Consider the following 25972-nt stretch of genomic DNA (forward strand, 5'->3'; position numbering starts at 1 on the left):
CATCAGAAAGTACTTAGAAGTAGTGTAATGTTAAAGTTTTGGGGCCAGCTGAACTCAGTGACAAAACCCATTGACTTGAATTAGAACAAGGTTTGTCCCTGAAGTATCCAAAGTCTGACTGAAATATTTCACTATGTAATTGCAGCTGAATTCAGCTTGGGATACTCTAAACAAAGCATGGAAAGAGCGGATAGACAAACTTGATGAAGCCATGCAAGCTGCTGTTCAGTACCAAGATGGACTGCAGGTAAGATGGTTATGATGTATCTAACAAAATCTTTAGTAAGAAAGGTTATCATGTTTTATGTCTTAGAAAAAACACCATATTGCTGGGTAGCTGTCAATTGATGTCATCTGTAGAATTATGGTTAACATTTTCTTCAATACACTGAAGGATTTTCACAGATTTGTTGTGTAATATCATAAATATGCTGGTTCTTTGTATAATTATTTACTTTTCATATTGTGTTTAGAGTTTAAGTTAAAGTTTCATTGTTTATTACTAGACTGAGAGCAGCTTTTATTTGTTACCACACATTTTGCATGGTAACCCTGCTGATAGGCAACATTCCATTGTAATACATTCAGTACTTCCGTTAATATGGAACTTGATGCTGTGTCACAATGTTTACATGAGCTAAAAGGGAAGAAAAAAATAAATTAAATAGTTCAAATCCTAAGTGCTGCAGTTTTCCTGGGAGAGAAGACAAATTCAAGGAACTCCATTTTACTGCAGATCTTTCATTTATACAATAAGTACAAGATTTTGCATTTTCTGAATTAAATATGTTATTCATTTCCGTCATGCTGTTTATATAGTTCTTTAGTACATAATTTTACCCAATCAGAACACCTCATGCATGTAGCTGATTAAGTAAAGTCTACAGATAAATTTCCCATCTACATACAAAGTCTGTCTGCATTTTTGTCTGCCACGAGTGCAGGATTGCCCATTCTTGGGAAACTGTCCTATGGTGGAGAGCCATCCTCCTTCTTGGCTAATGGCATAGTGGGCCATAATACCAGTTCAGAGCTGAGGCATTCTTTTCCCACTGCAGACCCCGGCTGCTGTCACAGTCCTCCAGGGCTGTTGGCATAAAACAGAGCATCCGTGAGGCTGTTCTACATTATGCCAGGAACAGACAGATTGGCTGGAAAGCCTCAATATTGGGAGGAGGCATAAATGTAACTTGAAGTTACTTTTGCACCTCCCTACTGAGCTTGATCAGTTGCAGCTCAGACACAGCCCAGCATGGAGCCTTAGATGTACCAGATGGGTCTAATTCCACACCCTGTATACAATTAAAATTCACATTGACTTCAATGGGCATTTTTGTTCACATTGATTTCAGTGGGATTTGTGCCTAATTAGTCATTAATAAAAGCCAAATTTCATTCAGTGACATAAACCATAAAAATCAAGCTCAATAAAGGATGAGAACAGTACAGAAATAACAATTCTGTATTACGCATTTGCTGTAATAGAAGTCTCATTGAAATCAGCGCAATTACCCAAAGTACTATGTAATATAAGTAACTATGGCTACGTCTACACTACCCGCCGTATCGGCGGGTAGCGATCGATTTTTCAGGGATCGATATATCGCGTCTCATCTAGACGCGATATATCGATCCCCGAACGCGCTTCTATCGATTCCGGAACTCCACCGCCGCGAACGGCGGTGGCGGCGTCGACATGGAGAGCCCCGGACATCGATCCCGCGCCGTGAGGACGGGTAAGTTATCGATATAAGATACTTCGACTTCAGCTACGTTATTCACGTAGCTGAAGTTGCGTATCTTATATCGATTTTTCCCCTTAGTGTAGACCAGCCCTATGACAGAATCTTGCTGTTAATAAAAGTACAATCCTGCACCTCTTACATGCATATTCCTGGCACTGAAATCAGTGGGTTTTTTGTATATTCAGGTGTTGCAGGATGTCAATGTAATCAATATTCGCTGCTTTGGATTGTCAAGTAACCTTTTAATAACTTTATTTTTTCCAGATTATTTTCGTATAAAGAGGGTAATGAAGTTATTTCCTGCAGTAGCAGATAAACTCAGCAATATCCACATGAGAATTATACTTGTATTGTACATAGCTTTCAAACTGTACCTCATCACAAGATTAAGCATTCTGTTTTACTCATATTATCTTATACTGCAATTTAATGTTGTGATTTTCAGGCAATATTTGACTGGGTAGATATTGCTGGCAGTAAATTAGCTTCAATGTCACCAGTTGGAACAGATCTAGAAACAGTGAAGCAGCAAACTGCAGAACTGAAGGTATGAACTAGCTGTTTATTTTTCTTATTTCATGATTCTACATATTTCAGCAGCCAAGTGTAGTTCTATAAAAACTTCCAAATATCATAATGCTTTTACAGTAAAGTAGCTTATTGTATCTGGGTGAAAACCTTTGCCCCTGAGTTCAGTGGGGCCAGATTTTACTCTATGTAAATATGATTTGAGAACTCTGAAAAAACGTTTGTTATAACATTGATTTCTGTTTAAAAAAGTTATTTGAAGATATTTTTCCCTTCACCTTTTATTTTTCTCACTCCCCCCCTGTGTCAGCCACCTTTGGAGCACTTGACCTCCATCTGGAATGTGGGTGGGCAACTTCCTCCACAACCTCTGACTCCTGATGTCATGGACCGTGCCTAAATACACACACTGAGATCACATCATTTCCACTAGACCCCACTGGGCTCTGAAACAAAGTTCTAAGCCAACTCTGAATCCCCCTGTATGGAAATATGATTCATTATGGTCATGACACCAGCATGTTATTATGCATGTTTTAAATAGGAAGCAGGGATGTGTAGTGGCTATTGTGGGAGTTGGGGGAGTCAAGAGTCCTTGGTTTAGCTCCTGACTGTTACTGACTCATGGCCTTAGCCAAGAGGATTAATATCTTTTTTCTTTTTTTCATGGTGTCACTTTTTGTATGAATCATAACCACATATCTTACAAAAATCTGAGTGAAAAAAGAATCAGCTTTTTGCCTTTCTGTAAAATAGGATAACTGACTACTGAAATTGCTTTCAGATTTTTCAGTGAAAGGTTCTGTGTAAGTTCAGAGTAGTATATTATCTCAGCCCCTGTAGCCAGAAATTACTATTGCCTTTGCCACAAACCAGAATGCATGATAGTAAACAGTCTTACATTCTGTATCTTCCTATGCACATGATTACCAAAAGGAAGGAGAGTATTTTTGGAGACTTTAACACATATCTTTGTCTTTTCAGTTAGCTGGGATCTTCTTGATTTAAAGCATACTGTAAATACAAAAACAAGGAGGAGTCTGGTGGCACCTTAAAGACTAACAGATTTATTTGGGTATAAGCCTGATACTGTATATAAATATTGAATCAGGAAATACATTACCATTGTTTGCAAATTATTGCAACACATTAGAACAGGAAAAAGAAAATTTTAACATCATGGTAGCTGACAGTGCTGCATGTAATATTTTAAGCACCAGTATTTCTACTATGTACAGTGTGATAGTTACCTGTGAGAAAAATGATTTTCTGTATGTTTGTATTTACAACAGCAATTTAAGACGGAGGCATATCAGCAGCAAATAGAAATGGAACGGCTAAATCATCAAGCAGAACTGTTGTTGAAGAAGGTTACAGAAGAAAGTGACAAGCACGCAGTTCAAGAACCCCTTTCAGAACTCAAACTGATGTGGGTCAATCTAGAGGAGAAAATTATTAACAGACAGGTGAATGAAGTTGGGATAGGCGTTTGTCAGATGTGATACAGAACTGTCAGCATAGCTTTTTGTTGTGCACTGTTTGTACCAGCCCATGTAACATTCTTTCTTCATGCTTTAGGGATTACAAATTACAGAAAGAGTGTCTCACATTTTACTGAGTTTTACTTTACAATTTTCAAACACTTGGCAGCATATCACTTCCTGTGTCAAGTATCAAATCAAATCCTATTTGTTTGTTTCATTTTTGGTTTTTGATGGTATTTTATTGGCAGTCGAAAACTTGTAAATACACACAGGAGACCAAATACAAAAATGTGTTGAACACCTCTTTTTCAAACTTACAAATAAGTCACTTCAGCGTTCTTTCCAAAACACTACATTATCAAAATGACACAGGCAAATTGAAAATTGCAGGGCTTAGAAAAGTTTATTTATTTCTAAATTGAACCATTTCATTGAAAAACCAAAGCTCATTAAAAAGACCTCTGACCAAGTAGCATTTAAGTTCAAATCAAAATCTAAATAATGAAAAATACAATTAATTCTGTGCTGAGAGAGCCTACATTCTGTACCTTATTTTATAATAGGATCTGGAATGGCCAAGAGTTTAGAGCTAGAATTTAAGGCTATATAATGGAACTGCCAACTCAGCTTTAACTATAGAGCAGTTGCTTGAGCTAGGATAATGTTGCTGCTCTCTGATTAGTGCTCTGACTATTGGACTCAGGCTCCCCATTCGGTGAAAATGGAGTCTAGTGGCAGTCTATGCAGTTTAAGCCAATTAGATCATTAGCTTCATAAAACAATTTCATTGTTATTTTTATTTTATTTTCACTATAGCACAAGCTGGAGGGTGCCTTGTTAGCTTTGGGGCAATTCCAACATGCCCTGGATGAATTACTGACATGGCTGACGCACACAGAAGACCTGCTGAATGAACAGAAACCTGTGGGTGGGGACCCCAAGGCTATTGAAATTGAACTTGCCAAACATCATGTATGTAATTATACTGTGTTCACTGAGATGTTATTTTGATGTTTATCTTAAGCTGTGTTTCTTATTGTAAAGATTTGCGCTTGTTAAATAATTGTTTTAGAGGTTTTCAAGAGACAGATTAAGACCGAGAGTGCCGATCTAGAAGCTATGATGACTGCTGCATGAATAATGTTAGTGTCTCTCCTCCGTTCTCCATTCTTCCTCAGTATATATGGCATGTGTTCGAGCACTGAGCCTGGCACTTCCCCTGGGGCTATATGATTTCACATTGACCCTTATTCAGACCAGGGCCCATGAAATATACTTCAACCCACACACAGCTGTGCCCCAGCCTCAGAAGAGAATAAAGAATCAATATTTTTGGAATCTACAGAATTGCATCTCCTTTGGCTCAGACTGTCATGTGCTGCTCCCATACACCCACTGACTATAGGGGTAACCTATAGTTTTGCCACTGTCTCTCTGCAAAACATTATTAATTGTTAATTATTGTTATAGCACCTCTGGACCCCAATCAGGAGTCCTTTGCACTACGCAAATGTGAAAGGTCCTTCACTTTCAAGAGTATCTTCTTGGAGGAAGAATTCTCAGCTCTTTTGTGTGGCAAAATACTGTTTTTGAAGGCATGCTTTCATAGGTCATGCAGATTTCATATCAGGTTCCAATCCTTAAGTGTCACCTCTCCTTCCTTCAGAATAGCAAAAACATGCATTTTAAATTATGCCTTGCAAATAACTTTAAGAAGTACTCAATATTTTAGTTCAGAGTCCTCTCAAGACCAGACACAATGCAGCAAAACTGACTGTATAGAGAGAACTAAGACATTTCTCTCATATACATGACCAACTTCAGAATGGGGCCCTCTTAAAACCATTACAGAAATCAGAGTCTACTCCATATGTCTCTTGCCTTCTCAGTGAAAGGAAGTGTTTTACCACCTTAATAGCACAGTGACATCACTGCTTATTCAATCTACCTTGAGTGCTGAAGGAGCTCAGCAAACACATTACACAGCATTCTTCCTGTTCTTAAACTGGAGTTTATAGGCTAGGGAGTTCACAGAGTGCTGCTTCCTGTTTTAACATGGAAAAACATCCATCTCTTGGAGAACTTGGGACAGAATAACTCTTGTCCTGACGGAACTTCATCAGGAAGTTAGGGATAAGAGGCATCTGCCTCTGGGAATAACCCTTTATTTTTCCTATTGGGGGACTTATTTAAAATAATTATGGTTTCCCCAGTGCTTAAACTGAAATAAGAGTGATAATATGAGACCCTTCCTATACACAAGGATCACCATTGGCTTAAAGAGTTCTCCTTCCACTGAGTTTGTGCAAGTGACCTCTCCCTGTGTTTTATTTAAACATTGTTTCAACTTTTTATCTTATCTCCATATTCTAATAATTTTGGAGGTGGCTGGAGCCCTGGATCTGAGAAATCTCAAGCTTGCATTTTGCAGATTGGGCCCATTGTTTACTTTTTTACGCGCTCTCCCAACCCTCACTTTCTAATTTTCCTTATTTCAGATTTTTAAACAATTTCCCTCAATTGTAAAAACATGTTTTTTCACTGTCTGAAAATAACATACCTTCCCAGAATGCACTGCCAGTGCCACACATGATTTCAGAAGGGAGGATGTTCTGTGTTCTATTTACCAGCCTGGAGTAGTTGATAGGAAGTTATATGACCATTCCCCAACTCTCAGGGAAGTTTTAACTGCCATGCTAGTTTGGTATAACATGAAAGATGACACTGAGATATGGAAAAAAAGGAAGCCTGGCAACCTTGGTGCTACAGCTAGTGCTGCTATGGGAGCCATCAAAGGACCTCTCTCTTTTTGTTCCTCATCCCTTTAACCCTTCTGGCAGCCATCAGCAGTGCCCACCTCACCCCAGGCCTCATTAGGCCCAAGTCTTGTCCTCCAAAACCACAAGCACCACAGAAAAGTGCCATTACAGGCAGGCCCGAGGGAGGGAAAGAGGCATTAAGTGACACAGCAATCTGAGTACTGGGTATCCTGCATGGTGGCAACATACCCTCAGCAGTACAAAAAACATGTCCTAACTTTGCATTGTTATTCAGAAGGAAAACGTTATTTTATTTGAGTATAAAACTGAAATGTGTTGCTTGGCTCAATGGCTTAATATTGCTTTCGATCAAAGTGAGATTCATTTATACTGCCTTAATTAGGTGCTAAAACCTGTGTTGATTATGAATATTATCTCTAAATCATAGTTGAAATGATTCAGTGACTGTGGGCACCTTAATTAAATTAATTATAAAAATGAACAGGCCTACGTGTTGTTTTTTTCCTCTAGGTGCTACAAAATGATGTGTTAGCTCATCAGTCCACCGTGGAAACAGTTAAGAAAGCAGGAAATGACTTGATTGAATCGAGTGCTGTTGAAGAAGCAAGCAATCTACGGAGCAAGTTGGAAGTTTTGAATCAGCGCTGGCAAAATGTGTTGAAAAAAACAGAACAAAGGAAACAGCAGCTGGACAGTGCCTTGATCCAGGTGAGCAGGAAATGAAAACTTAAAGGGATAACTAGGAAAAAGGGATAACTTGCATTAAATATACAGATCTGTGTATTACGTGCAGGTCTAAATCAAAACCATGGATGCAGAAATACCTGAGTTTGAGAAAGTTTGGATCCAGATGTATATATCACAGTTGGCCACTATCCTTTAATAATACTGACCCAAAACTCTGAATTTTGGCCTGCATTTTTGAGAATTGTGTAGGCTCTCTGCACAGGAGTGAATTTCACTCTGTGTATGTGAATTGGATGTTAGGCTTGGTCTCAGAATTATTTATATAGTCTTCTCTTATAGCATATATATATCCCTGCTTCTCTTATAGAGTATATATATATACATCCCTGAAAACCCAAATATGATTTGGGTTTTCAGGGATATGTTCAATGGTACACCATTTTTTGAATTTTATGTAGCAACTTTAAGTGAAACTTATAGATTTTTGTTTAGGAATTTTCTTTACTTATTGTAAACCTGTGATTTAGTATGATGCCAAGCTTCTTCTGCCTCTGAGTTGCTATTGCAATTCAAAACATTTAAATATGTTCTATGGTGTAATTTAGGCTCAAGGTTTCCATGGTGAAGTTGAAGATATGCAGCAATGGCTGACAGACACTGAACGTCAGCTTTTGGCATCAAAACCTGTTGGAGGTTTACCAGAAACTGCAAGAGAGCAGCTTAATACCCACATGGTAAGTATCTTAATATTAGAAGGTTTTGCAAATGGTCTAGATTTCAGAGACTAACAAAACTTCATGGGCATTTATAGAGAATAGAAAGCATATTTTCTATATCAGAATGTCTGTACGGGATATTAACAACTTCTACTAGCAAAAACTAAATTGTAATTTTCAGGGTTGCAAAAGAAATTATTTAGAAGATGCTCAGAGTTAATTAGTTTTCACTGTTGATTAACATTATGACAGTGAAAATGGTTTTGGGAGCTCTTGTTTTCAGCAATAAATATGGAAATGTTTACTGTTTTTGCAGTGAAATTTACATTTCTTCTTTCTTCCCTTATCCTCAAAATTGTATCTTTAATTTCCAGAATAAATATTCCTAAACAGGGATATACACAGCCTTGAAATAGCAGGCTCAATCTTTCATTCTTTACCCATCCAAAACTCTCACTGAACTCAACAGCAGTTGGGATTGAGTAAGGACTTTGAGATCACACACACAGCTTATTTTATTTAGAAAGAGAAAGTTAGCCATGATGCCTGAATTCTTCCCTTACTCCATTTGTTAGAGAAATCCTACGAAAAGATTTTTTTTCCCATAGAGAACCAGTCAAGTGGGTTGAAAGATGCCTTCATTTAATACCTCACTCCAAAGGATGGCATCTCTAGTAATGCACCATCTATGTATTATTCTGCATTGTTAACAATGGATATGAGCCCAAGTCCTAATGTTTAACTTCCCTCATGATCTTCTAGCTCAACTGTGAGAGTGATACCTATTTATCTATATATACGTAAACCATTATGTGTCTGACAGTTTCCGTTATAAATCCCTATTGTCATATGTTCATACTTTGACTGTAAGCATTGTGAAACAATATAAAATGTCTTTTCCCACTAGTGATTTTTGTTTCAAAATGTGATAATTTGTTTTTGTTTGTTTGTATGTTTGTGAGATGGTAAAATATATAAGAATATTGCTTTTCCAGATTCTTTACAGAGGTACACAAAAATGGTTTACTATTTTAGAATGGATTGTTGGAGACTAGAAGATAATGCAAAATAAAACATGGTATTCTGAAAAAAAGAAATGCAAACACCCTAATAATTTGCTTTATAAACAGATTAGTATCCATTCAGGATGTGATCTAAAGCCCCACACTCCACATTTAAAACAGCTTCCTATGTCTTTACCAGATCATTATATCTGTTATGGGTTGCTGTGTAAATATATGAGTGACACATACATGTCTACCATAAACAGAATAGTAATAGAATTCTTCACATGTCTATAGAATTTCACTTGAGGACTTCAAATTGCAATTGAACCTTACAGCACCTATGTGATATATATAGATATAGATATATAGTGTTAGCCTCATTTCTGCAGATTGAGAAACTGAGGCCAATTGTTATTATTATTATTATTGATCATATTTTGCAATCTCCAAACCTGCCATTGTGTGATACAAACCACGGCAATTTGTGACAAGTGATCATGTGGAACCTGTGTTTCTTTGTTTGTCACACCAAACACATTTTTTAAGGGCACAGCCTATTTTTAAGGTTGTATATAAAATAAACTAGTTCCAGTTGGAGGGGGATAGAGGGGAGCAGGAAGCCCAGAGCTGCTAGAGGATCATCTCTTCCTCCTCCTTCCCCACCAGCAGCTCTTGCTTCTTGTCCTGCAGAACTTTGCCCTAGTTTGGGAGGGAGAATCTGATCTGATGCAGCACATGTGTTATAGTCACGTGTGGTATGCTTGAGGGGCCTATTATTAATTATTTGTTTTGTGGTAGTGGCCCACCATCAGGATAGGGATGTATGTATGCAGTGTTAGGAGAACAGGACCCTAAGTATAAGTTGGTCAGAAAAGAAGAGTTTGTGGTAGGTACAACTATGTTACTTATGCTGATCTGGCATTCAGTAGATGTGCACAGTGACATGCCTAGTGGGTGAAGAGAGATGCAGAGGGTAGAAGATAAAGCAACTCTTCCATGCTGTACAAACCCCTTTTGGGGATATGTTGGATTGCTTCAGGCCTCCTAAGGGTTCCAGCTGGTTTACCCATTGTGTTCCTGCTCCACATGTACTTTAAACAATTAGAGACCTGGCAAACCTTGCCCAGTGATTTAAATGCATATGATATTTCTGCCAAACTTAGGACCTGAGTATATATATCTGCCTGACTCAGGTCCTAAGTATATATATCCTGGAAAAAGCCTAAAAAAATATTTGACACATTATACAAATTCTCATTTCCTGAATAATTGGGCTCTTTTTTTTTCCCTTCAGATTTGGCCCTTTATGCATTATATATACTCCCTGTCCTATTTTTAAAAATAATGCCCCCAATATATAATTGGTTTGAGATGCTAAACTTTTTTTGAAGGGTATTGAATTCCTACCTGACTGATTTTTATATTTCTTGTTTTTTTCTTAATATAGGAACTCTGTGCTGCCTTTGAAGCCAAAGAAGAGCCGTACAAGCGTCTGATGCAGAAAGGCCAGCAGATGCTTGCAAGGTGCCCAGGGTCTGCTGAGACAAATGTTGAGCAAGATATAAATAACTTAAAAGTAAAATGGGACTCAGTACAAACAAAACTCAGCGAAAGAAAGGTGTGTGGTTTAGAATAAGGCTAGAAATTTAAATAACATATTAAGTACCTTAATATTGAATTATTTCATATGTAGAATATCTATACTTGGTTGCTGGGACTTGGAATCTTTTGTTGTGTGACAATTATTCAGATTTCACTAGTGCTTTTATCAGGAGTCGTGGACCCACAGGTTAATGATGTAACATCATTTGTGGGGTGAAAATCTGTTTGATAAAAAGGTATGGAAGTATACTGATACATATTTATTTTGCAGAGTGAGGATATTTCTGGTTTGTCTTAGAGATTATAGATTAAAGAGAAGAAAAAGTCTGATTAGATCATCTTGTTAATCAACCTGTCAGTGCAGGAATGTGGTATTAATTTGACAAGAGTTATGACCAGTATAGTTTTAAAAGTTTCCAGCAATTGGGCTTCTACCAATTGCTTTTGGGGAATATTTCTAATGTCACTACTTCTCAGCAGAATGATTTTACTGATATTAAGCATAAGTTTTCATTTTCTAGTTTCATTTAGTTTTCATTACATCATGAACCATAGCTGAGTTGTTTTATCTCGGTCGAACTGTAAATGATATTCATTATTACAAACAGAGGTAGCCGCATGCAAATAAATAGCACTGACATAATTACAAAGAAAAATATAATTAACAAAATCAGCTTTACTTTAAAACAAAAATGTTTCTTAATGCGACTGTATAATGCAACGATATCAGAGTAATTAGTTTGCAGCATGAGGCAGCCTCCTTAGAGCTAGTTATAGGGCTGAATGGAATGCTTGGCCAGCCCCACAGTCTGATTAGCTGAACATCTCTGAGTGCTTTTTTAATAGCTCATAAACAGTCAAATGGCAAAACTAGCAGCATGGCCTGATTCAGACTATCAGACCCAAAGCTGAACATTATGTTTGTTTCCTGAGTTCTGTCTTGAAACTTGTAAACTGTGTTGTTCCATTTCGTTAACCGTTCAACACCAGGAGTTGGGATGTTCTGGTGTATAGAAACACACCCCTGGAATTGGATGTTGTGTTGTCTGCTCAGTCACCAGTTTTATGCCTATTTTTCCATTGCAACTCCTTTTATATCCTTTATCAATATGCTGTTATTTTGAAATACAGAACACATCAACATTGAGTTGAAAAAATATGACAAAAATAGGGGCTCTCTCCAAGATATATTTTATTAAAATGGTTTATTCAACGAAGCACCAATTAAACGTCAGCTGTTACTAAATAACTATATATCTTTATAGGCCAAACTGGAAGAAGCCCTGAATTTGGCTATGGAGTTCCACAACTCACTTCAAGACTTCATCAACTGGCTTACCCAGGCAGAGCAGACTTTGAATGTGGCTTCTCGGCCAAGTCTCATCTTGGACACTGTCTTGTTTCAAATTGATGAACACAAGGTATGTTAAGAAACAGATAAGTAGTGTTTTCCTCCAGCTCTTTGGAGGTACTGTATTAATGTCCAAAGCAATCCTGTAATGCTGTCACTCAGAAAATCTTTTTTTGTCTTTTAAGATGTATTTTATAGTCTCTCCCACCAGAAAGTCCAAAACCACATCATTTAGTTTTCTGTGTTTGTCACATGAGCGACCAGTGTAACATTTAAGTGTGGTTTTCTTCCTTTTTCAAGGTCTTTGCTACGGAAGTGAATTCTCACCGAGACCAAATCATAGAGCTGGATAAAACTGGAACCCATCTGAAATATTTCAGCCAGAAACAGGATGTTGTCCTTATTAAGAATCTGCTGATTAGTGTACAGAGTAGATGGGAAAAAGTGGTTCAACGCTTAGTGGAAAGAGGAAGAGCTTTGGATGATGCAAGGAAACGAACGAAACAGGTAATTTGACAGTTGTTGTAAAGCTCTTTGAACTTAGCTCTAACTAAATCCAGACCCATGACGTATATGGTGCTTTAAAGCATTGTTAAGGAAGCCTGGAGTTAATGTAACAATCTATTAGCCTGAGCTAGTGGAGCAATTTCTGTGATTCAATCATAGAGCACTTCATTTGGAAGGTGAAAGCTTCACTTTTAACCCAGCAGCAACTTCTGTCAGCAATGTAATATAGTCTATAAAAGAAGAGAGTTGCAGTATGGCTTCCAGATGTATATCAGTGCCTTCTGCCTTCCAAAAGAAATTACATAACCAACTTTTTACTGGAAAGAGTGTGATGGACCCATTTCTGTATTAGAGAGTGAGATATTGTCCACTGTTTTCTTTTTAGTGGTGTGTTTTACCCAAGTAATGTTTAATTCTCCCTGCCCTTATATTGGCCACTATAACAATGTCTTCTGTCTGGCAAGGACACTCTGGTGTGACTTACTGTGAGAAAGAACTTAAGAAATGGAAATGCTCATACATAGTTCACCTCTCCAGGAATTGGTCATTGAATCTCTGATTCATATGTCCCTTAGCAAAGGGTATATATGATAGATGGGGAAGTGGAGCTTAGTGTGTTTAAACTTCAACAGGGAAGTGATTGTTTATTTTATTGAAATAGAGTCGTGTCCATGTTCGCAAGCCAAGACACATTCCTGTGTTAATTGTTGCCACCACACAACTGGGATGACATGAACCGTTAGATGTAATAAATTGTGCAATCCTATCATAAAATACAATTTATTTTCAAACAACATCTCACACACACACAAATCTGCAGGAAGACATACGGGGGAGAGAGAATACTTTGCAGAGCTGGTCACATTGACTCTCAGACAATCAGAAAGCAGAAACAATGTATGGAGATGGAGAGTAGTATAGCAGTATAGCTGAGTGCTGACATCAAGAACCAGGTCCCCAACCCCAACCAGTGCAGGGTCCAAATGCATGGAAAGGGATTCAAATTGTTCTATGCTCCCACTCCTTGGCCCGCTGGGTGGAGAGACAGACCGATGTCAGGGAAAGGAAACAACAACAGGGATTTTCTGTACAATCAAGAAGATTTAGTATAGGCAGCTCAACAGAAGTGTGTTTTTATTAGGATCTTGTAGCGGTGCAACAACTCACCTGGTGGCACCTCCTGCTGGTTGTCCAGGGAATTAGCTTGCCAGCCTCCGGAACACCCTCTGCAGGCCAGTGTCTCGCCTTGCCTCTGGCCCCCATGTCCCTCCCAGACCCTGGTGCCCCTTCTGCCAGGGTTCTGCCCCCTGCAGTATCCCGCAGTCTCCCTGGGTCTCCCCTCCCCGGGGAACCCTCTATGCCCACCTCACCTCACCCTTTGGCTACTGCCAGTCACCATCTATTCCCTGCTCACTGGGGCAGACTGCAATATAATTGCCACTCATCACTGGAAGGAGGGTTTGTACCTGCCCCTCTGCAACCCCAGTACCTTCTGGGCCTTTAACAAGGCCTGCAGCCTGCGAGGTTTCCAGGCTGGAGCTCCCCAGATCCTCTGGCCTTTCCCCATTCCTACTCCAGTCTAGGTACCCTGCTCAGCTCCCAGCAGCCAGGCCCATCCCTCTCAACAGCTAGAGAGAGATTGTCTTTTGTTCAGCCTCTGGCCCCAGCCCTCTTATAAGGGCCAGCTGGGCCCTGATTAGGCGGCCCACAGCTGTGGCTGCTTTTCTAATCAGCCTAGCTGTCTCCGCTGCAGCCCTCTCCAGAGCTGCTTTTACTGTTCCAGGGTCGGAGCGGGGTGATCACCCAGCTACAGAGCTTAAAAGAGTGGAGTGAAAAGACAATGCCAATAAATTCCCTTCATCAAGACACGTCTCTTGATGTTTTGCATCAAGAACTCTAGAGTCTATTCCTTCTTCATTGCCTCTTTTCCTTGAAGGTTGTTTTTACTGCGCTGCAGGAGAGCGAAAGATTTGAGAGCCTGATCCTCTCCCACAAGGATTATTCCTGGTAGGGTGAGAGAAATCCACACAGAAACTTTCCTTAACTAGTGATCTGTGGGAGGGTTCCCCAAAATGATTATTGCTGTTGTTTTAGGGCTAGTCCATAGGTTCAATAAATAATCAACATGCTTACTGTGTTCTCCCAGTCCTTACTCAGGAGAAATGCAGTCAGTAGAATTCTTAGCTGAGTAGGAACTGAATAAAAATGGAGGGCCTTTTTAGTGTCCTAGTCCACGTGGGTGCAGAGCCATACCACATCAACATTATGCCTCACAGAGCTCCGTAGAAATCCTGGGGAGCATCACATACTGCAGTACCCCTTAAAGGTTGCTGATTGTGTTAAGAGGGTGAGGTCAGCTTCAGTGAGAATAAATGGCCCATTTGGGGGCCATGAAGAGAGGAAGGCTCCTTGGATTTGCCCCATGATTGCACCTCTCTCTAGCAGCTGGTCACACTCTGGCCCTGTGCTGGCATGTCAGGTTTTAATCTTTTCTGAATATTTTATGCACTAACATGTTTATACATTTGTGTGAATCCAAGTCATGCTTTTCCACAGTTCCATGAAGCCTGGAACAAACTTATGGCATGGTTGGAAGAGTCAGAAAAGTCATTGGATTCAGAGCTCGAAATTGCAAATGATCCAGACAAAATAAAGCTGCAGCTTACACAGCATAAGGTAAGTCATGAATGATGAAATGCAGGATGTCCAAGTCCAATGGCAGGAAAGTCTATCAAGCCTGTACTATTTAATCAGCAGAGAGCAATAGATTTATGGCTTCACTGTGCTGAAATGTTTGCCAGCATCAAATTAAAATGCTGGCTCATTTCCAGATGGTAAAATTAATGGGAATGGGAAGGGCTCTTCCCAGTCCCTGTTCATCTGTGGGGAAGAAGTAAACTCTGAAGAGGAAAGACAAAATAATAGGGAACCATGGAAACTCTCAACAAATAGAGAGAGAAATATTTTATGAAAAAGGAAAATATCCAAAGAGATTATATTATACGCTTATTTGGTCTCTAAAATCACAAAGTTACCAGAATTACAGTTACCAACAAATTGTTTTGATTTGTATTGTGTTAGGATGATTTAAAATCTGCTTTTCACATTTTAGGATTCCCTCAAAAGTAAGAAATAATCTTGTATTTTGACTGGCAAATCCTTCATATGTCAAGTAGAAAGATTAGTTAAATAATTTGAAAAGCATCAGGTACGATGGAATTACCAGTAACAAGGGTGAAACATGTAATAGTAGGAGAAAGACATCTCTCTCTGCTTGGAAACCACAGTTCTGAAACGCCTTTCAACAAACCCAACTGCTTTCAGCTCTAAATGTAAATCACCTGATTGATTTGGCTTTTCCATAACTAATAATAGTAAGGTGAAAGGGAAAAAATTAACTGCAGTCCCCACAAAAGACAGCGTAAAATCCCTGAGGAAATCTTTACTTTGACTTTATTTTTTAAACAGTCCAGGTAACATGGTTATGGGCATTGCATGGGTGGATGGTAGAATCCTCTAACGTAAAGTTGCGTGGAAAAGTTTAACTTGGAAGAATTTTCTCAGAGATAAAGACATGCTTGTGAGTGTAGGACAGTTAGGTTTTTTTGCAATGCTGATATAGAATTGTCCTACTCTTTTAAATTATTTCCATGGTGTTCCCCAAGCACTGCTATTCTTTTGTCCCACATGGTGCTCTGAAGAGATTAGGGGTCCCCACATTTCTGCCCTTAGTCTAGCTCCTGATAGTGATCGCCTTAAGTCCTTGCACTGTACTATTATGTTTGTTTTCCCCTATAATCTCCAATTCATTTTTTTATCCTCTCTTATTTTCCATGATGGCTTAAGTTTTGCATATCAACATGGAAAATATTTTCCTTGACTTTTAGAAGGTTGGCAGCTTGTCAAGCAACACTGGCTTTACCTTCATTTGCTCTTGAAACCTTCAGCTAAACTTGTGCTAGTGTTCTTGCTAGTTCTGCATTTTAGTATGCTCTGGGGTTTGCAATAGTTGCCAAAAATTAAAATCATATAGAATTAGAGCAAAATGCAGGCATTACGATCATCCTTTTTGCCTGTTCTGACCACATCATCCCCCTATGAATCCCTCTACTGCTATCCTTCTCCACATCATCAAGTTCAAACTTCTTCTGGTGTCCTTCAAGGACCAATGTAACTGTCCCTCCTACTTCCCTTCTCATGTCTTTTATTGTGTTGTTTGCCATCCCTCTCCTCTTCTCTGGTGAAACTATCCTCCATGTCCTGTTTGTCTGCTTCTCCCACAAATAATATGGCACCTCTTTCATGTCTCCACCCTTCCTCAAATTGGTGGGCAAACTCACTACCCGCCTTATTTAAATGCCTCCTTCAAGTCCCCCTTCTTCCAAAACGCCTACAAGAAACTAGCTGCCTAAGTGATCTACTTATTAATTGTATTTAAATCTTATGGATCGCATCTGTGATGAGGGATGGAGTGCAGTGTGGCTTAAAGACACTGTGATTGAAGCTGGCAATTGTTTTGGAGGCTAGTGAGGGACATAAATGATAGAAGGAGGATGGGAGATGATTTCAGTGTATTTAATCATCAAGAAAAACAAAAAAACAACCAAATTTGTATTTAATAAGCCAAGTGCCTCTCATCATTCTGCATTTCATCCTGCTCATATGTTGTCTCTTTCCTCCCATCCAAAGTCTTGGTCTTTTCAGACCAGGAATTTGTGAGCCAGCCTTTTCTTGTTCTCAGTTAATGATATTACTGTCTGAACTAATGATATGCACTGAAGTTGTGTGTGTGTTGTAAGCAATAACTCTGCTTCACTGTTTTCCAGTTTATCACTGCAAAACAATTAATAATAATAAAAAAACCCACAACATCCCTCAAGATAAAATGTTCTCTCTCTCTCTCTCTCTCTCTCTCTCTCATATATTTATTTATGTTGCCAGGGATTTGGGGGGTTATTCATAGTCTGTTTATTAGTTATTTTTTATTTTTTCTCCTTATATATTATTTTTAGAAGTCAGAGATGGAAAAACCCTATTAGGTCATCCAATCCATGCTCGACCTAGTGCAGATTTATTCCTTACAAGATTTGGCCCGCTTAACCTGTGACTAAAAGTACCAATCTGCCATGGAAGGAAAGTACAGTAACTCCTCACTTAACATTGTAGTATGTTCCTGAAAAATGCTACTTTAAGCAAAATGATGTTAAGCGAATCCAATTTCCCCATGAGAATTAATGTAAATGAGGGGGTTAGGTTCCAGGGAAATTTTTTTCGCCAGACAAAAGACTATATTTTTATATATATATAGACACCCACACATGTATACACAGTATAAGTTTTAAACAAACAATTTAATACTGTACACAGCAATGATGATTGTGAAGCTTGGTTAAGGTGTTGAAGTCAGAGAGTGGGCTATTTCCCAGGGAATGCCTTACTGCTAAATGATGAACTAGCACGTGGCTGAGCCCTCAAGGGTTAACGGATTGTTGTTAATGTAGCCTCACACTGTACAAGGCAGCATAAATGGAGGGGGGAGAGACCGCATGGCAGAGAGAGACAGAGACACACACCATGTGTGTGAGAGAGAGATGCGCATTGCCCCTTAAAGTACTCTGATCCCACTCTGAGTACACTGCCTTTTTAAGTAGGTCAGCAAGTTGAGACAGCAGCTGCTGCCAGCAAGTTCCCCCCCCTCCTGAGCCCTGTCATGTCCCGTCCTGCCCCACTCTGTGGAAATAGGGTAAAGGAGCGGGTGGGGGGGAAGTAGGACACTCTGACAGCACTCCTCTTCACCCCCCCAGCAAGCCGAAGGCTCCTGGGAGCAGCTCCAAGGCAGAGGGCAGGAGCAGCACATGGCAGTGGAGGGAGGGACAGCTGAACTGCTGGGCAATGGATAGCTGAGTGGCTGCCGCACAGGGAATTTAGGGAAGAGGAGAGCTGGTGGGGGGCTGCCGGTCCATCCTGGTTACAAGCCCCCACCAACTAGCTCCAACAGGCTGCTCTTCCTGCAAGGAGTGGACAAAGCAGGCGGCTGCCAAACAACTGTTATAAGGGAGCATTGCGCAACTTTAAACAAGCATGGTCTTTAATTGATCAGCAACAAACAACAAAACAACGTTAACCGGGATGACCTTAAGTGAGGAGTTTCTGTAGATAATTAAATATTGAAGGTTCCATTCACCAATCTACAGTTAATATCTGAGGTGACTTAAACCATGGGCTAAAAATCTGCTCTCAGTTACATCTCAGTGAAATCAAATGAAAGTGAAATTTGGCATTATGTATCCAGGCTAACCCTGGAAGAATGTATTAACTAAAACCTTTTGTTCATCTCTGACTCCCCTTTTAGTGAATAGTCTTTCTCTGGCAGACTATTTCATTTTGTCTGTTTGTGAAAATCAAGCAACACTACGTATGTAGTGCTGGGTGATTAACAGTCCCCACCAAAGAAAATATAAATTCACAAACAGTTTAAACAATTGTTTAAAAGTTCATGTGAAAAGGAGCTTTTTTTATTCCGATTTTTTTGTCTCCCCCATACTTCCCTCCACTTTGAAAGTACTTTGAAAAAATCTTAGTTTATCCTAGGGGAAGATTTTGTGTGTGTGTGTGTGTGTGTGTGTTTTTTTTTCTCAAAGGGTGCAGGTAATGGACTACTTCAGGTTTCTTAAGAGATGGAAAAAGAAAGGGAGCTGAAGTATTAAATTATGCAATAAATGCAGTGGTAGGGCCATGACCTTGATTTCCTTGCGAACCCCAATTTGCCACAGGAGAGTTTTGGGTATTGAAGGAAGGCACACAACAGGACCTGCCAGTAGCGGGTTTGAATATGAGACTTCAGAACTTGGTGGACTAGGTTACATCCAGGTTGAGTATTGTACAAAGCTCAAGTCAGCAATGACTACAGGACTTTCTCCCTATTCTTTCTGTGTTCTGAGAAGGTCTGGTTCATATCATACTTAGTAGTAATTTCATAATGAAGGTTGTAGCATTATTTATATTGTATGCCCAGAGTAGATCTTCTTTCAACAAGCTCTGCACAAAAGCTCTTTTTGGTTTGAGATTCGCTTCACACAGAATATTTGTTTGATTTTGAAGGTGTGAATTTAATGAACCACAGCTCCTGATTTGTCATTCTTTGTCCATACATAATTCAAAAAGGCCTGGGTTAAAACATAATCATCTAACTGATTTTAAACCCTGGTGCTGTCAGGAAATTACTGTAGAGCGCTAGTGGGATCTTTTGGCAGTCTCTGATGTTACTATGATATTCTATTAACCATTGCAGGTTAATAGATACCAGTGGATTTGCATTTGCCCATGTTCCCTTGCTGGTGGCAAGGCATTGCCAACTGCAGAATGCAGCTCTATAGAGAAGGCACAGGCAATACCGATTAATCTGATGGGAACTTTAATCATAGGTCTCACAGTTCTTAGTCCCTTACTCACAGACCTGCCAGCAAAAGAAATAATTCCCAGCCTAAACGACATTATTCAGATTCCACTTGTGTTTCCAAAGGGCCTTTGTCTGCACTCCCTTTGCCAGGGGCGGCCAAGCGCGTGCTTGGGGTGGCACGCCGCGGGGGGCGCTCTGCCAGTCGCCGGGAGGGCGGCAGGTGGCTCCGGTGGACCTCCTGCAGGAGTCCCTGTGGAGGGTCCGCTGGTCCCGCGGCTGCTGCTGGGCTTGCTACAGACCTGGCACCGGTTGGGGCAGGCGGAGCACGCAGCCCGCTCCCAGCAGGGCGCTCCCCCCCTCCACACTACCCCCTCGCCCCTTACAGTGGCGCACTGAAAGTCGTTGGCGAAACAAAAGAAAAACAAACAAAAAAAACCCCACCAGGGCGCAGGGCGGCCGGAGCGGTGAACCCCCCCAAAAAAAGGCAGCTGTGCCACCCTAGGTTTGGGCAGAATGCCGCCCCTTAGAATCTGCCGCCCCCCCAAGCACGAGCTTGGTCGGCTGATGCCTGGGGCCGGCCCTGGTGGTGGCGTAGCAATTGCTATGGCCAGCTCTGTGCCAACTGAAGATTCCTCAGTGCAGGAGGAATCCTCAAGGGGTTAGTTAAATCAGATTTCAGGCTGTTCATGCTTGCAGAACAGTGCAGAGGAGCTAGAGCAGGGGAAAGGATCTGGCTCCAGACCCCTAGTACTTTAAGCTTCGCCATAGCACTGGCAGAAATCTTTTAATTTCTCTTGCATTTTAATATGATTTATGGGAGATACAAAGACTTTCTTACAGCGTCATTTATAAATGTATTTGGTTAAAAAATGATATGAAAAGAAAGAATTAGCAAAAGTTTATGAGTACCTAGTACTATACAGGTGTTTACTTTTCCTTCTACTCCTACAGGAGTTCCAGAAATCTCTTGGAGCCAAGCATTCTGTGTATGACACCACAAACAGGACTGGACGCTCCCTCAAAGAGAAAACCTCTCTGGCAGATGACAATTTGAAACTGGACGATATGCTGAGTGAGCTCAGAGACAAATGGGATACGATCTGTGGAAAATCTGTGGAAAGGTAAAATGAAAGGCCAAGTTTCCTTGTTTTAAAGGAGACTTGCAGAGGTAAAGAAGAGGAGTGTGTGTTCTTTTCATGCTTCTCTGTGCTGTATAAGGAGGAATAGAAGTTGGTTGTTTGGAGTATTTTAAATGGGGGAGCACAAGCACTGCTCCTTCCTAGTATTCCCTGTGCTCTGGTCACCTCAAAAGGAAAGATGGGCTGGGAGATGCCCCTGCTCTTCCCCGGCACCGGACATTCCTGCTGAGGGGGAATGCACTAAAGTGATCTGTGTTCTGCATCCTTCCAAGAGGTGATACAATGTGTATGCTCTCTTTGCGTTCCAGGGAGCTCTGCCCATCCCCCCTCACCCCACAAGCTTCCACTGTGACCCTAAGATTTTTTCTCGTTCACTAACTGCTGAAAAAAATCGTTATCTATTAGCGACTATTGGATGCTGTCAGTTATATTGCAGGTTTCCTTAATGAATGTGATTGATTTTTTTCTTAGTGTTTTTTTTTTTCCCCAGACAAAACAAACTGGAGGAAGCCCTGTTATTTTCAGGACAATTTACTGATGCTCTGCAGGCTCTCATTGACTGGCTGTATAAAATTGAACCTCAGTTGGCAGAAGATCAGCCAGTGCATGGAGACATCGATTTGGTGATGAACCTGATTGATAATCACAAAGTAATTATAAAAATATTTTTCTAATTGTTATTAATTAATATCAGACTATGGGCAGCCAGTTCAATATAATTTGTATTTAGTCCTTCTGTAATTGTAAAAAGAAACATTTTCTTAGAATCTGAAGAAAACCATTTAACCTGGAATGTTTGGACATCACAAAGCTGCCGACTACAAAGGAAAATGCTGTGAAATCAGCACTATTCAGTGCTAACGAGGCTCGATCCACTGTAGGTTGGAGAGGGATTTTGTGAAGTAAAGATTGACGTTGATCCAGGACATAGTCAGTGAATCTGTCATTCTGCAGGCCCAATCCAGTACTATGGTGGAAAAAGCTGCTGTGGAGTCCATTGAATCCAATTATAGTAGCTGTGGAACAGTTGGGTGTGGAATGATTCCGTTCCCTTCACATCAGCCACCACTGTGTCCCATTGTCAGAAGTCTGTTTAGTCAGGCTTTCATAGAATCATAAAATATCAGGGTTGGAAGGGACCTCAGGAGATCATCTGGTCCAACCCCCTGCTCAAAGCAGGACTTTGGGCAGAAGAGAAAATATCTGACCCTCACATATGAGATGTATCTTAGAAACATAGACATGTGTGTCCTGGAACTGATGCTGCACTTTAATATATCAGCAGTAATTCAGTGCATTGTAATTGTCATATCATGTAAAAGGGTCTTTCTTGAAAGTGGATATTTTTCCAGCTGTGAACCTGAACATGCAATCACTTAAATATGTGAAATATGTGACATAATCTATCGCCCATCCAGTCAAATTACCAGATGGACTTTTATTTATATTTTACTATTTTAACCCTGCTCCTTGATGTGCACTTTATCTGACTGCACTGTGATTTGGGACAGACTTGCACATTCATCATCGTGTCAGCAGATCGATTGCTTTGAAGGGCTTAAAGCCCGTATGTTAAGGTGACCAGATTTTTATTCATCACAGTGGGTCAAGTAGCTCAGAGAGTCTAGCTACAATTATAATCCCATGTTCCACGAGGCTAGGCAACTTTTTCAGGTTGAGTGAGCCTACTTCCCAGTGTAAATGAGCTAGTGTTGAAGCTTAGAGGGCTTTCTTGCAGAAAATGTGCAAAAATATGGAGCCATTTAACCCCAATTAAAAAGAAAGCCAAATGTAGGGTGTGAAAATCTTAATATGTGCATTTTAGAATGTTTAGATTGAGGTATTTTCTGTAAAACTAGACCCTAATTTAGTCTTCTCCATATCCTCACTAACTACGTCACACATGAGACACTGAAGCCATGATAAATTGAACATGTAAAATGTGTGTGTGGTCCCCAGGTCTTCCAGAAGGAGCTGGGGAAGAGGACAAGCAGTGTCCAGGCTCTGAAACGCTCTGCTCGAGAACTCATAGAAGGCAGTCGTGATGACTCCTCCTGGGTAAAGGTCCAAATGCAGGAGCTAAGCACTCGCTGGGAGACGGTCTGCACCCTGTCCGTATCCAAGCAAACACGATTGGAACAGGCCCTCCACCAGGTAAAAAAGGATAGGAGAAGCAGAGAAAACACAGACAAATTTACTGCTTGAAAACATGATGTTATAATTAAGAAAATGATCAAAAAAAATCTTTGATTTTTTTCCCCTAAGTTTATACTTTTTCACTACAGGGTAGGTTGTGCCTTTTCTTCTTTTTTCTTATTATTATTGTATTGAGTTAGCACCTAGCAGCCCCAGTCATGGACCAGGCCCCCCGTTGTACAAACAACCAGCAAAAAGAGACTCTCTGCCCCAAAGACCTTACAATTTAAATCAGGGGTGGGCAAACTTTTTGGCCTGAGGGCCGCATTGGGGTTGCAAAACTGTATGGAGGGCTGGGTAGGGAAGGCTCTGCCTTCTCAAACAGCCTAGCCCCCACCCCCTATCCACCCCATTCCACTTCCTGCCCCCTGACCGCCCCCCTCAGAATACCCAACCTATCCAACCCCCCTGCTCCTTGTCCCCTGACCGCCCCCTCCCAGGAGCCCCCCCCCAACCACCCCCAGGACCCTACCCCCTATTCCATCCCCCCTGCTCCCAGTCCCCTGACTGTCCCCCGGGACTCCCTGCCCCTTATCCAACCCCCTTGGTCCCGGCTCCCTTACCATGCTGCTCTGGCAGCTGCACCACCTGGCCAGAGCTGAATGCGCTGCCCTGCAGGAGTGTGCAGCCCCACCACCCAGAGCATTGCCCACGTGGCGGGGTGGCTGTGGGGAAGGAGGGACAGCAGGGGAGAGGACAGGGGCTAGCCTCCCTAGCCAGGAGCTCAGGGGCCGGGCAGGATGGTCCGGCCCATGGGCCGTAGTTTACCCACCTCTGATCTAAATAAAGCCTTTTAGGCACAGGCCTGAATAAGGGCTGGTGTGGAGCTGCCCCACCCCAGGAGACGCTTAAGAGGGAAATCACACATTGAGCATCCTAGTGCTCAAGAGGTGTGCTTCCCTTAGGATGGGACAGCTTGTCCTCACTGTGTGCCAAGCCCACTGTGCCCACTGCCTTCTTTGGGGTAATATGTTCCCCCAGGGAGCTCAAAAGAAGAAGTAATGTGCTACCTCTAACTATGGCTATAGCTGGTCTTTACATGGGGTGCCCACAGATGGACTCTCCTTGTCCTCTCTACCCACATAAGACTTACTCTGTTAATTTTTCATAAGTAATGATTAAGGCTACTCAGAAGGTGTAATTCCCATTTCTCCAGCTGGTGCATGAAAGCACCTCCTTTGTCATTTTTCAGAATGAAGGCATGATATTCTGAGATGCGCTGCAATACACTATAAATCAGAAGGTTAAAAGCATGAGCAGGCTTTTAGGCTTCCTACAATTTTTGAGACGCATGAGACATTTTTACAGTCATGGATATGTAGTACTGTATATCATTGACTTTTTAATGGAAAGTTAATGTGCCTGTATTGCTACATGATTAATGACTCCAAAGCTGGACTCAGCTTCATTGTTCAGAGAGGAATCCAAAGCCGAGTGATTTCTGTCAGATTCCCTGAGAAAGGGCTGTTTTATTTTCCTTACAGGCAGAGGAATTTCACGCTGTTGTGCATGTTCTTTTGGAATGGCTGGCTGAGGCAGAGCAGGCCCTTCGTTTCCATGGAATCCTCCCAGATGATGAAGAGGCTCTGCGGACACTAATCGATCAGCACAGGGTAAGTAAGATAATGGAGAGGATGCTGGCTGCTAGACTTAATTTATTGAAAGGTGGAAATAAAATTAAACAAAGCAAAGTATCTCTGGTATAATCACATCCTGCAACAAGACTTGTTTTCACAGTTATTTCTAGAATAAAAAATTAAAAGTTCTGTAAATTTGAGGGTTCAACACCCATTTTTAGTTCAGGCTATCTGTCTATCAGGGTAACATCTCACTAGGCTTTAAAGCCATTTTGTCTTACTAAGAAAATAATGCAAAAATAGCATTTTTAAGGGAGTTGTATAAAATTAGAGACTGGTTCAAAAACTTTCTTGCAAGCAATGTAACGTGGTAAGCTTTGTTGATAGGATGTTTTAATACCAACAGTATAGCTATTCTCCTAGCAACTCTGAGTTGAGTGAAACCACCGAACACCTTTTTTGTCAAGATCATCTATATATGTCATCAAAATGATGTTATCAGCCATTAACCCTCTGGTATGATGAAACACCATGTTGACATGCTTCACATGCATTATGTATTGAAATATTACAGTGACAAAGATACTGGAGATGTTAGGTTACAAGCCATCAAACTGGATTTCAACTAACGAAATGCGAAAATGACTAAGTTAATGACACAACTGAGGAAAAACTCTGGGGCATATCTCTTCCATTGAGAAAGTTACCTTCAAAAAACCCCAAAACACCTTCCATGCAGTTGTAGTAGTAAGAATGGCCATACTGGGTCAGACCAGCTGTGCATCTAGCCCAGTATCCTGTCTTCCGACAGTGGCCAATGCCAGATGCTTCAAAAGGAATGAACAGAACAGGACCAGCCAGTTGGCTTGTAGCTTATGCAGTAGAAGCTCATGCACTAAGCTCCAGAGGTCCCAGGTTTGATCCTACCCACTGATGACCGTGGTCTGTTGGTGTTACACTGAGTTGTGGTCAACAGTGTCACTGTTAAAATGTATAGTCATACCTTTAGAGAAGATGGGCTCTCTTCCCTAAAAGCTTATAACCAGTGAAAAGATGCTGCCAAAGGAGATAGGGAAGGGAACAGTGACGTTTATTGTGTGATAATTAAAGTAATATAATATCTTCTGGAGGGCAGGATAGCTCAGTGGTTTGAGCATTGGCCTGCTAAACCCAGGGTTGTGAGTTCAATCCTTAAGGGGGCCGTTTAGGGATCTAGGGCAAAATCAGTATTTAGTCCTGCTAGTGAAGGCAGGG

The 25972-nt window shown here is 40.8% G+C and overlaps 1 protein-coding gene across 8 annotated transcripts in view; it reads left to right on the forward strand.

Annotated features, from left to right (window-relative positions):
• Nucleotides 1-25972, forward strand: part of DST (dystonin) — a 436076-nt gene that overhangs the window by 381390 nt on the left and 28714 nt on the right. For all 8 annotated transcript variants that reach the window (XM_039528295.1, XM_039528296.1, XM_039528299.1 and 5 more), the window contains 14 exons: nt 146-247; nt 2191-2292; nt 3566-3739; nt 4574-4729; nt 7048-7245; nt 7830-7958; nt 10395-10565; nt 11815-11970; nt 12201-12407; nt 14964-15083; nt 20758-20927; nt 21436-21595; nt 22905-23099; nt 24626-24754. In XM_039528295.1, the coding sequence (XP_039384229.1) occupies nt 146-247; nt 2191-2292; nt 3566-3739; nt 4574-4729; nt 7048-7245; nt 7830-7958; nt 10395-10565; nt 11815-11970; nt 12201-12407; nt 14964-15083; nt 20758-20927; nt 21436-21595; nt 22905-23099; nt 24626-24754 (2169 nt within the window). The remainder of the gene's footprint in view (nt 1-145; nt 248-2190; nt 2293-3565; nt 3740-4573; nt 4730-7047; nt 7246-7829; nt 7959-10394; nt 10566-11814; nt 11971-12200; nt 12408-14963; nt 15084-20757; nt 20928-21435; nt 21596-22904; nt 23100-24625; nt 24755-25972) is intronic.

Source organism: Mauremys reevesii, linkage group 3 (genome assembly GCF_016161935.1).
Source record: "Mauremys reevesii isolate NIE-2019 linkage group 3, ASM1616193v1, whole genome shotgun sequence".
Taxonomy (NCBI): domain Eukaryota; kingdom Metazoa; phylum Chordata; order Testudines; family Geoemydidae; genus Mauremys; species Mauremys reevesii.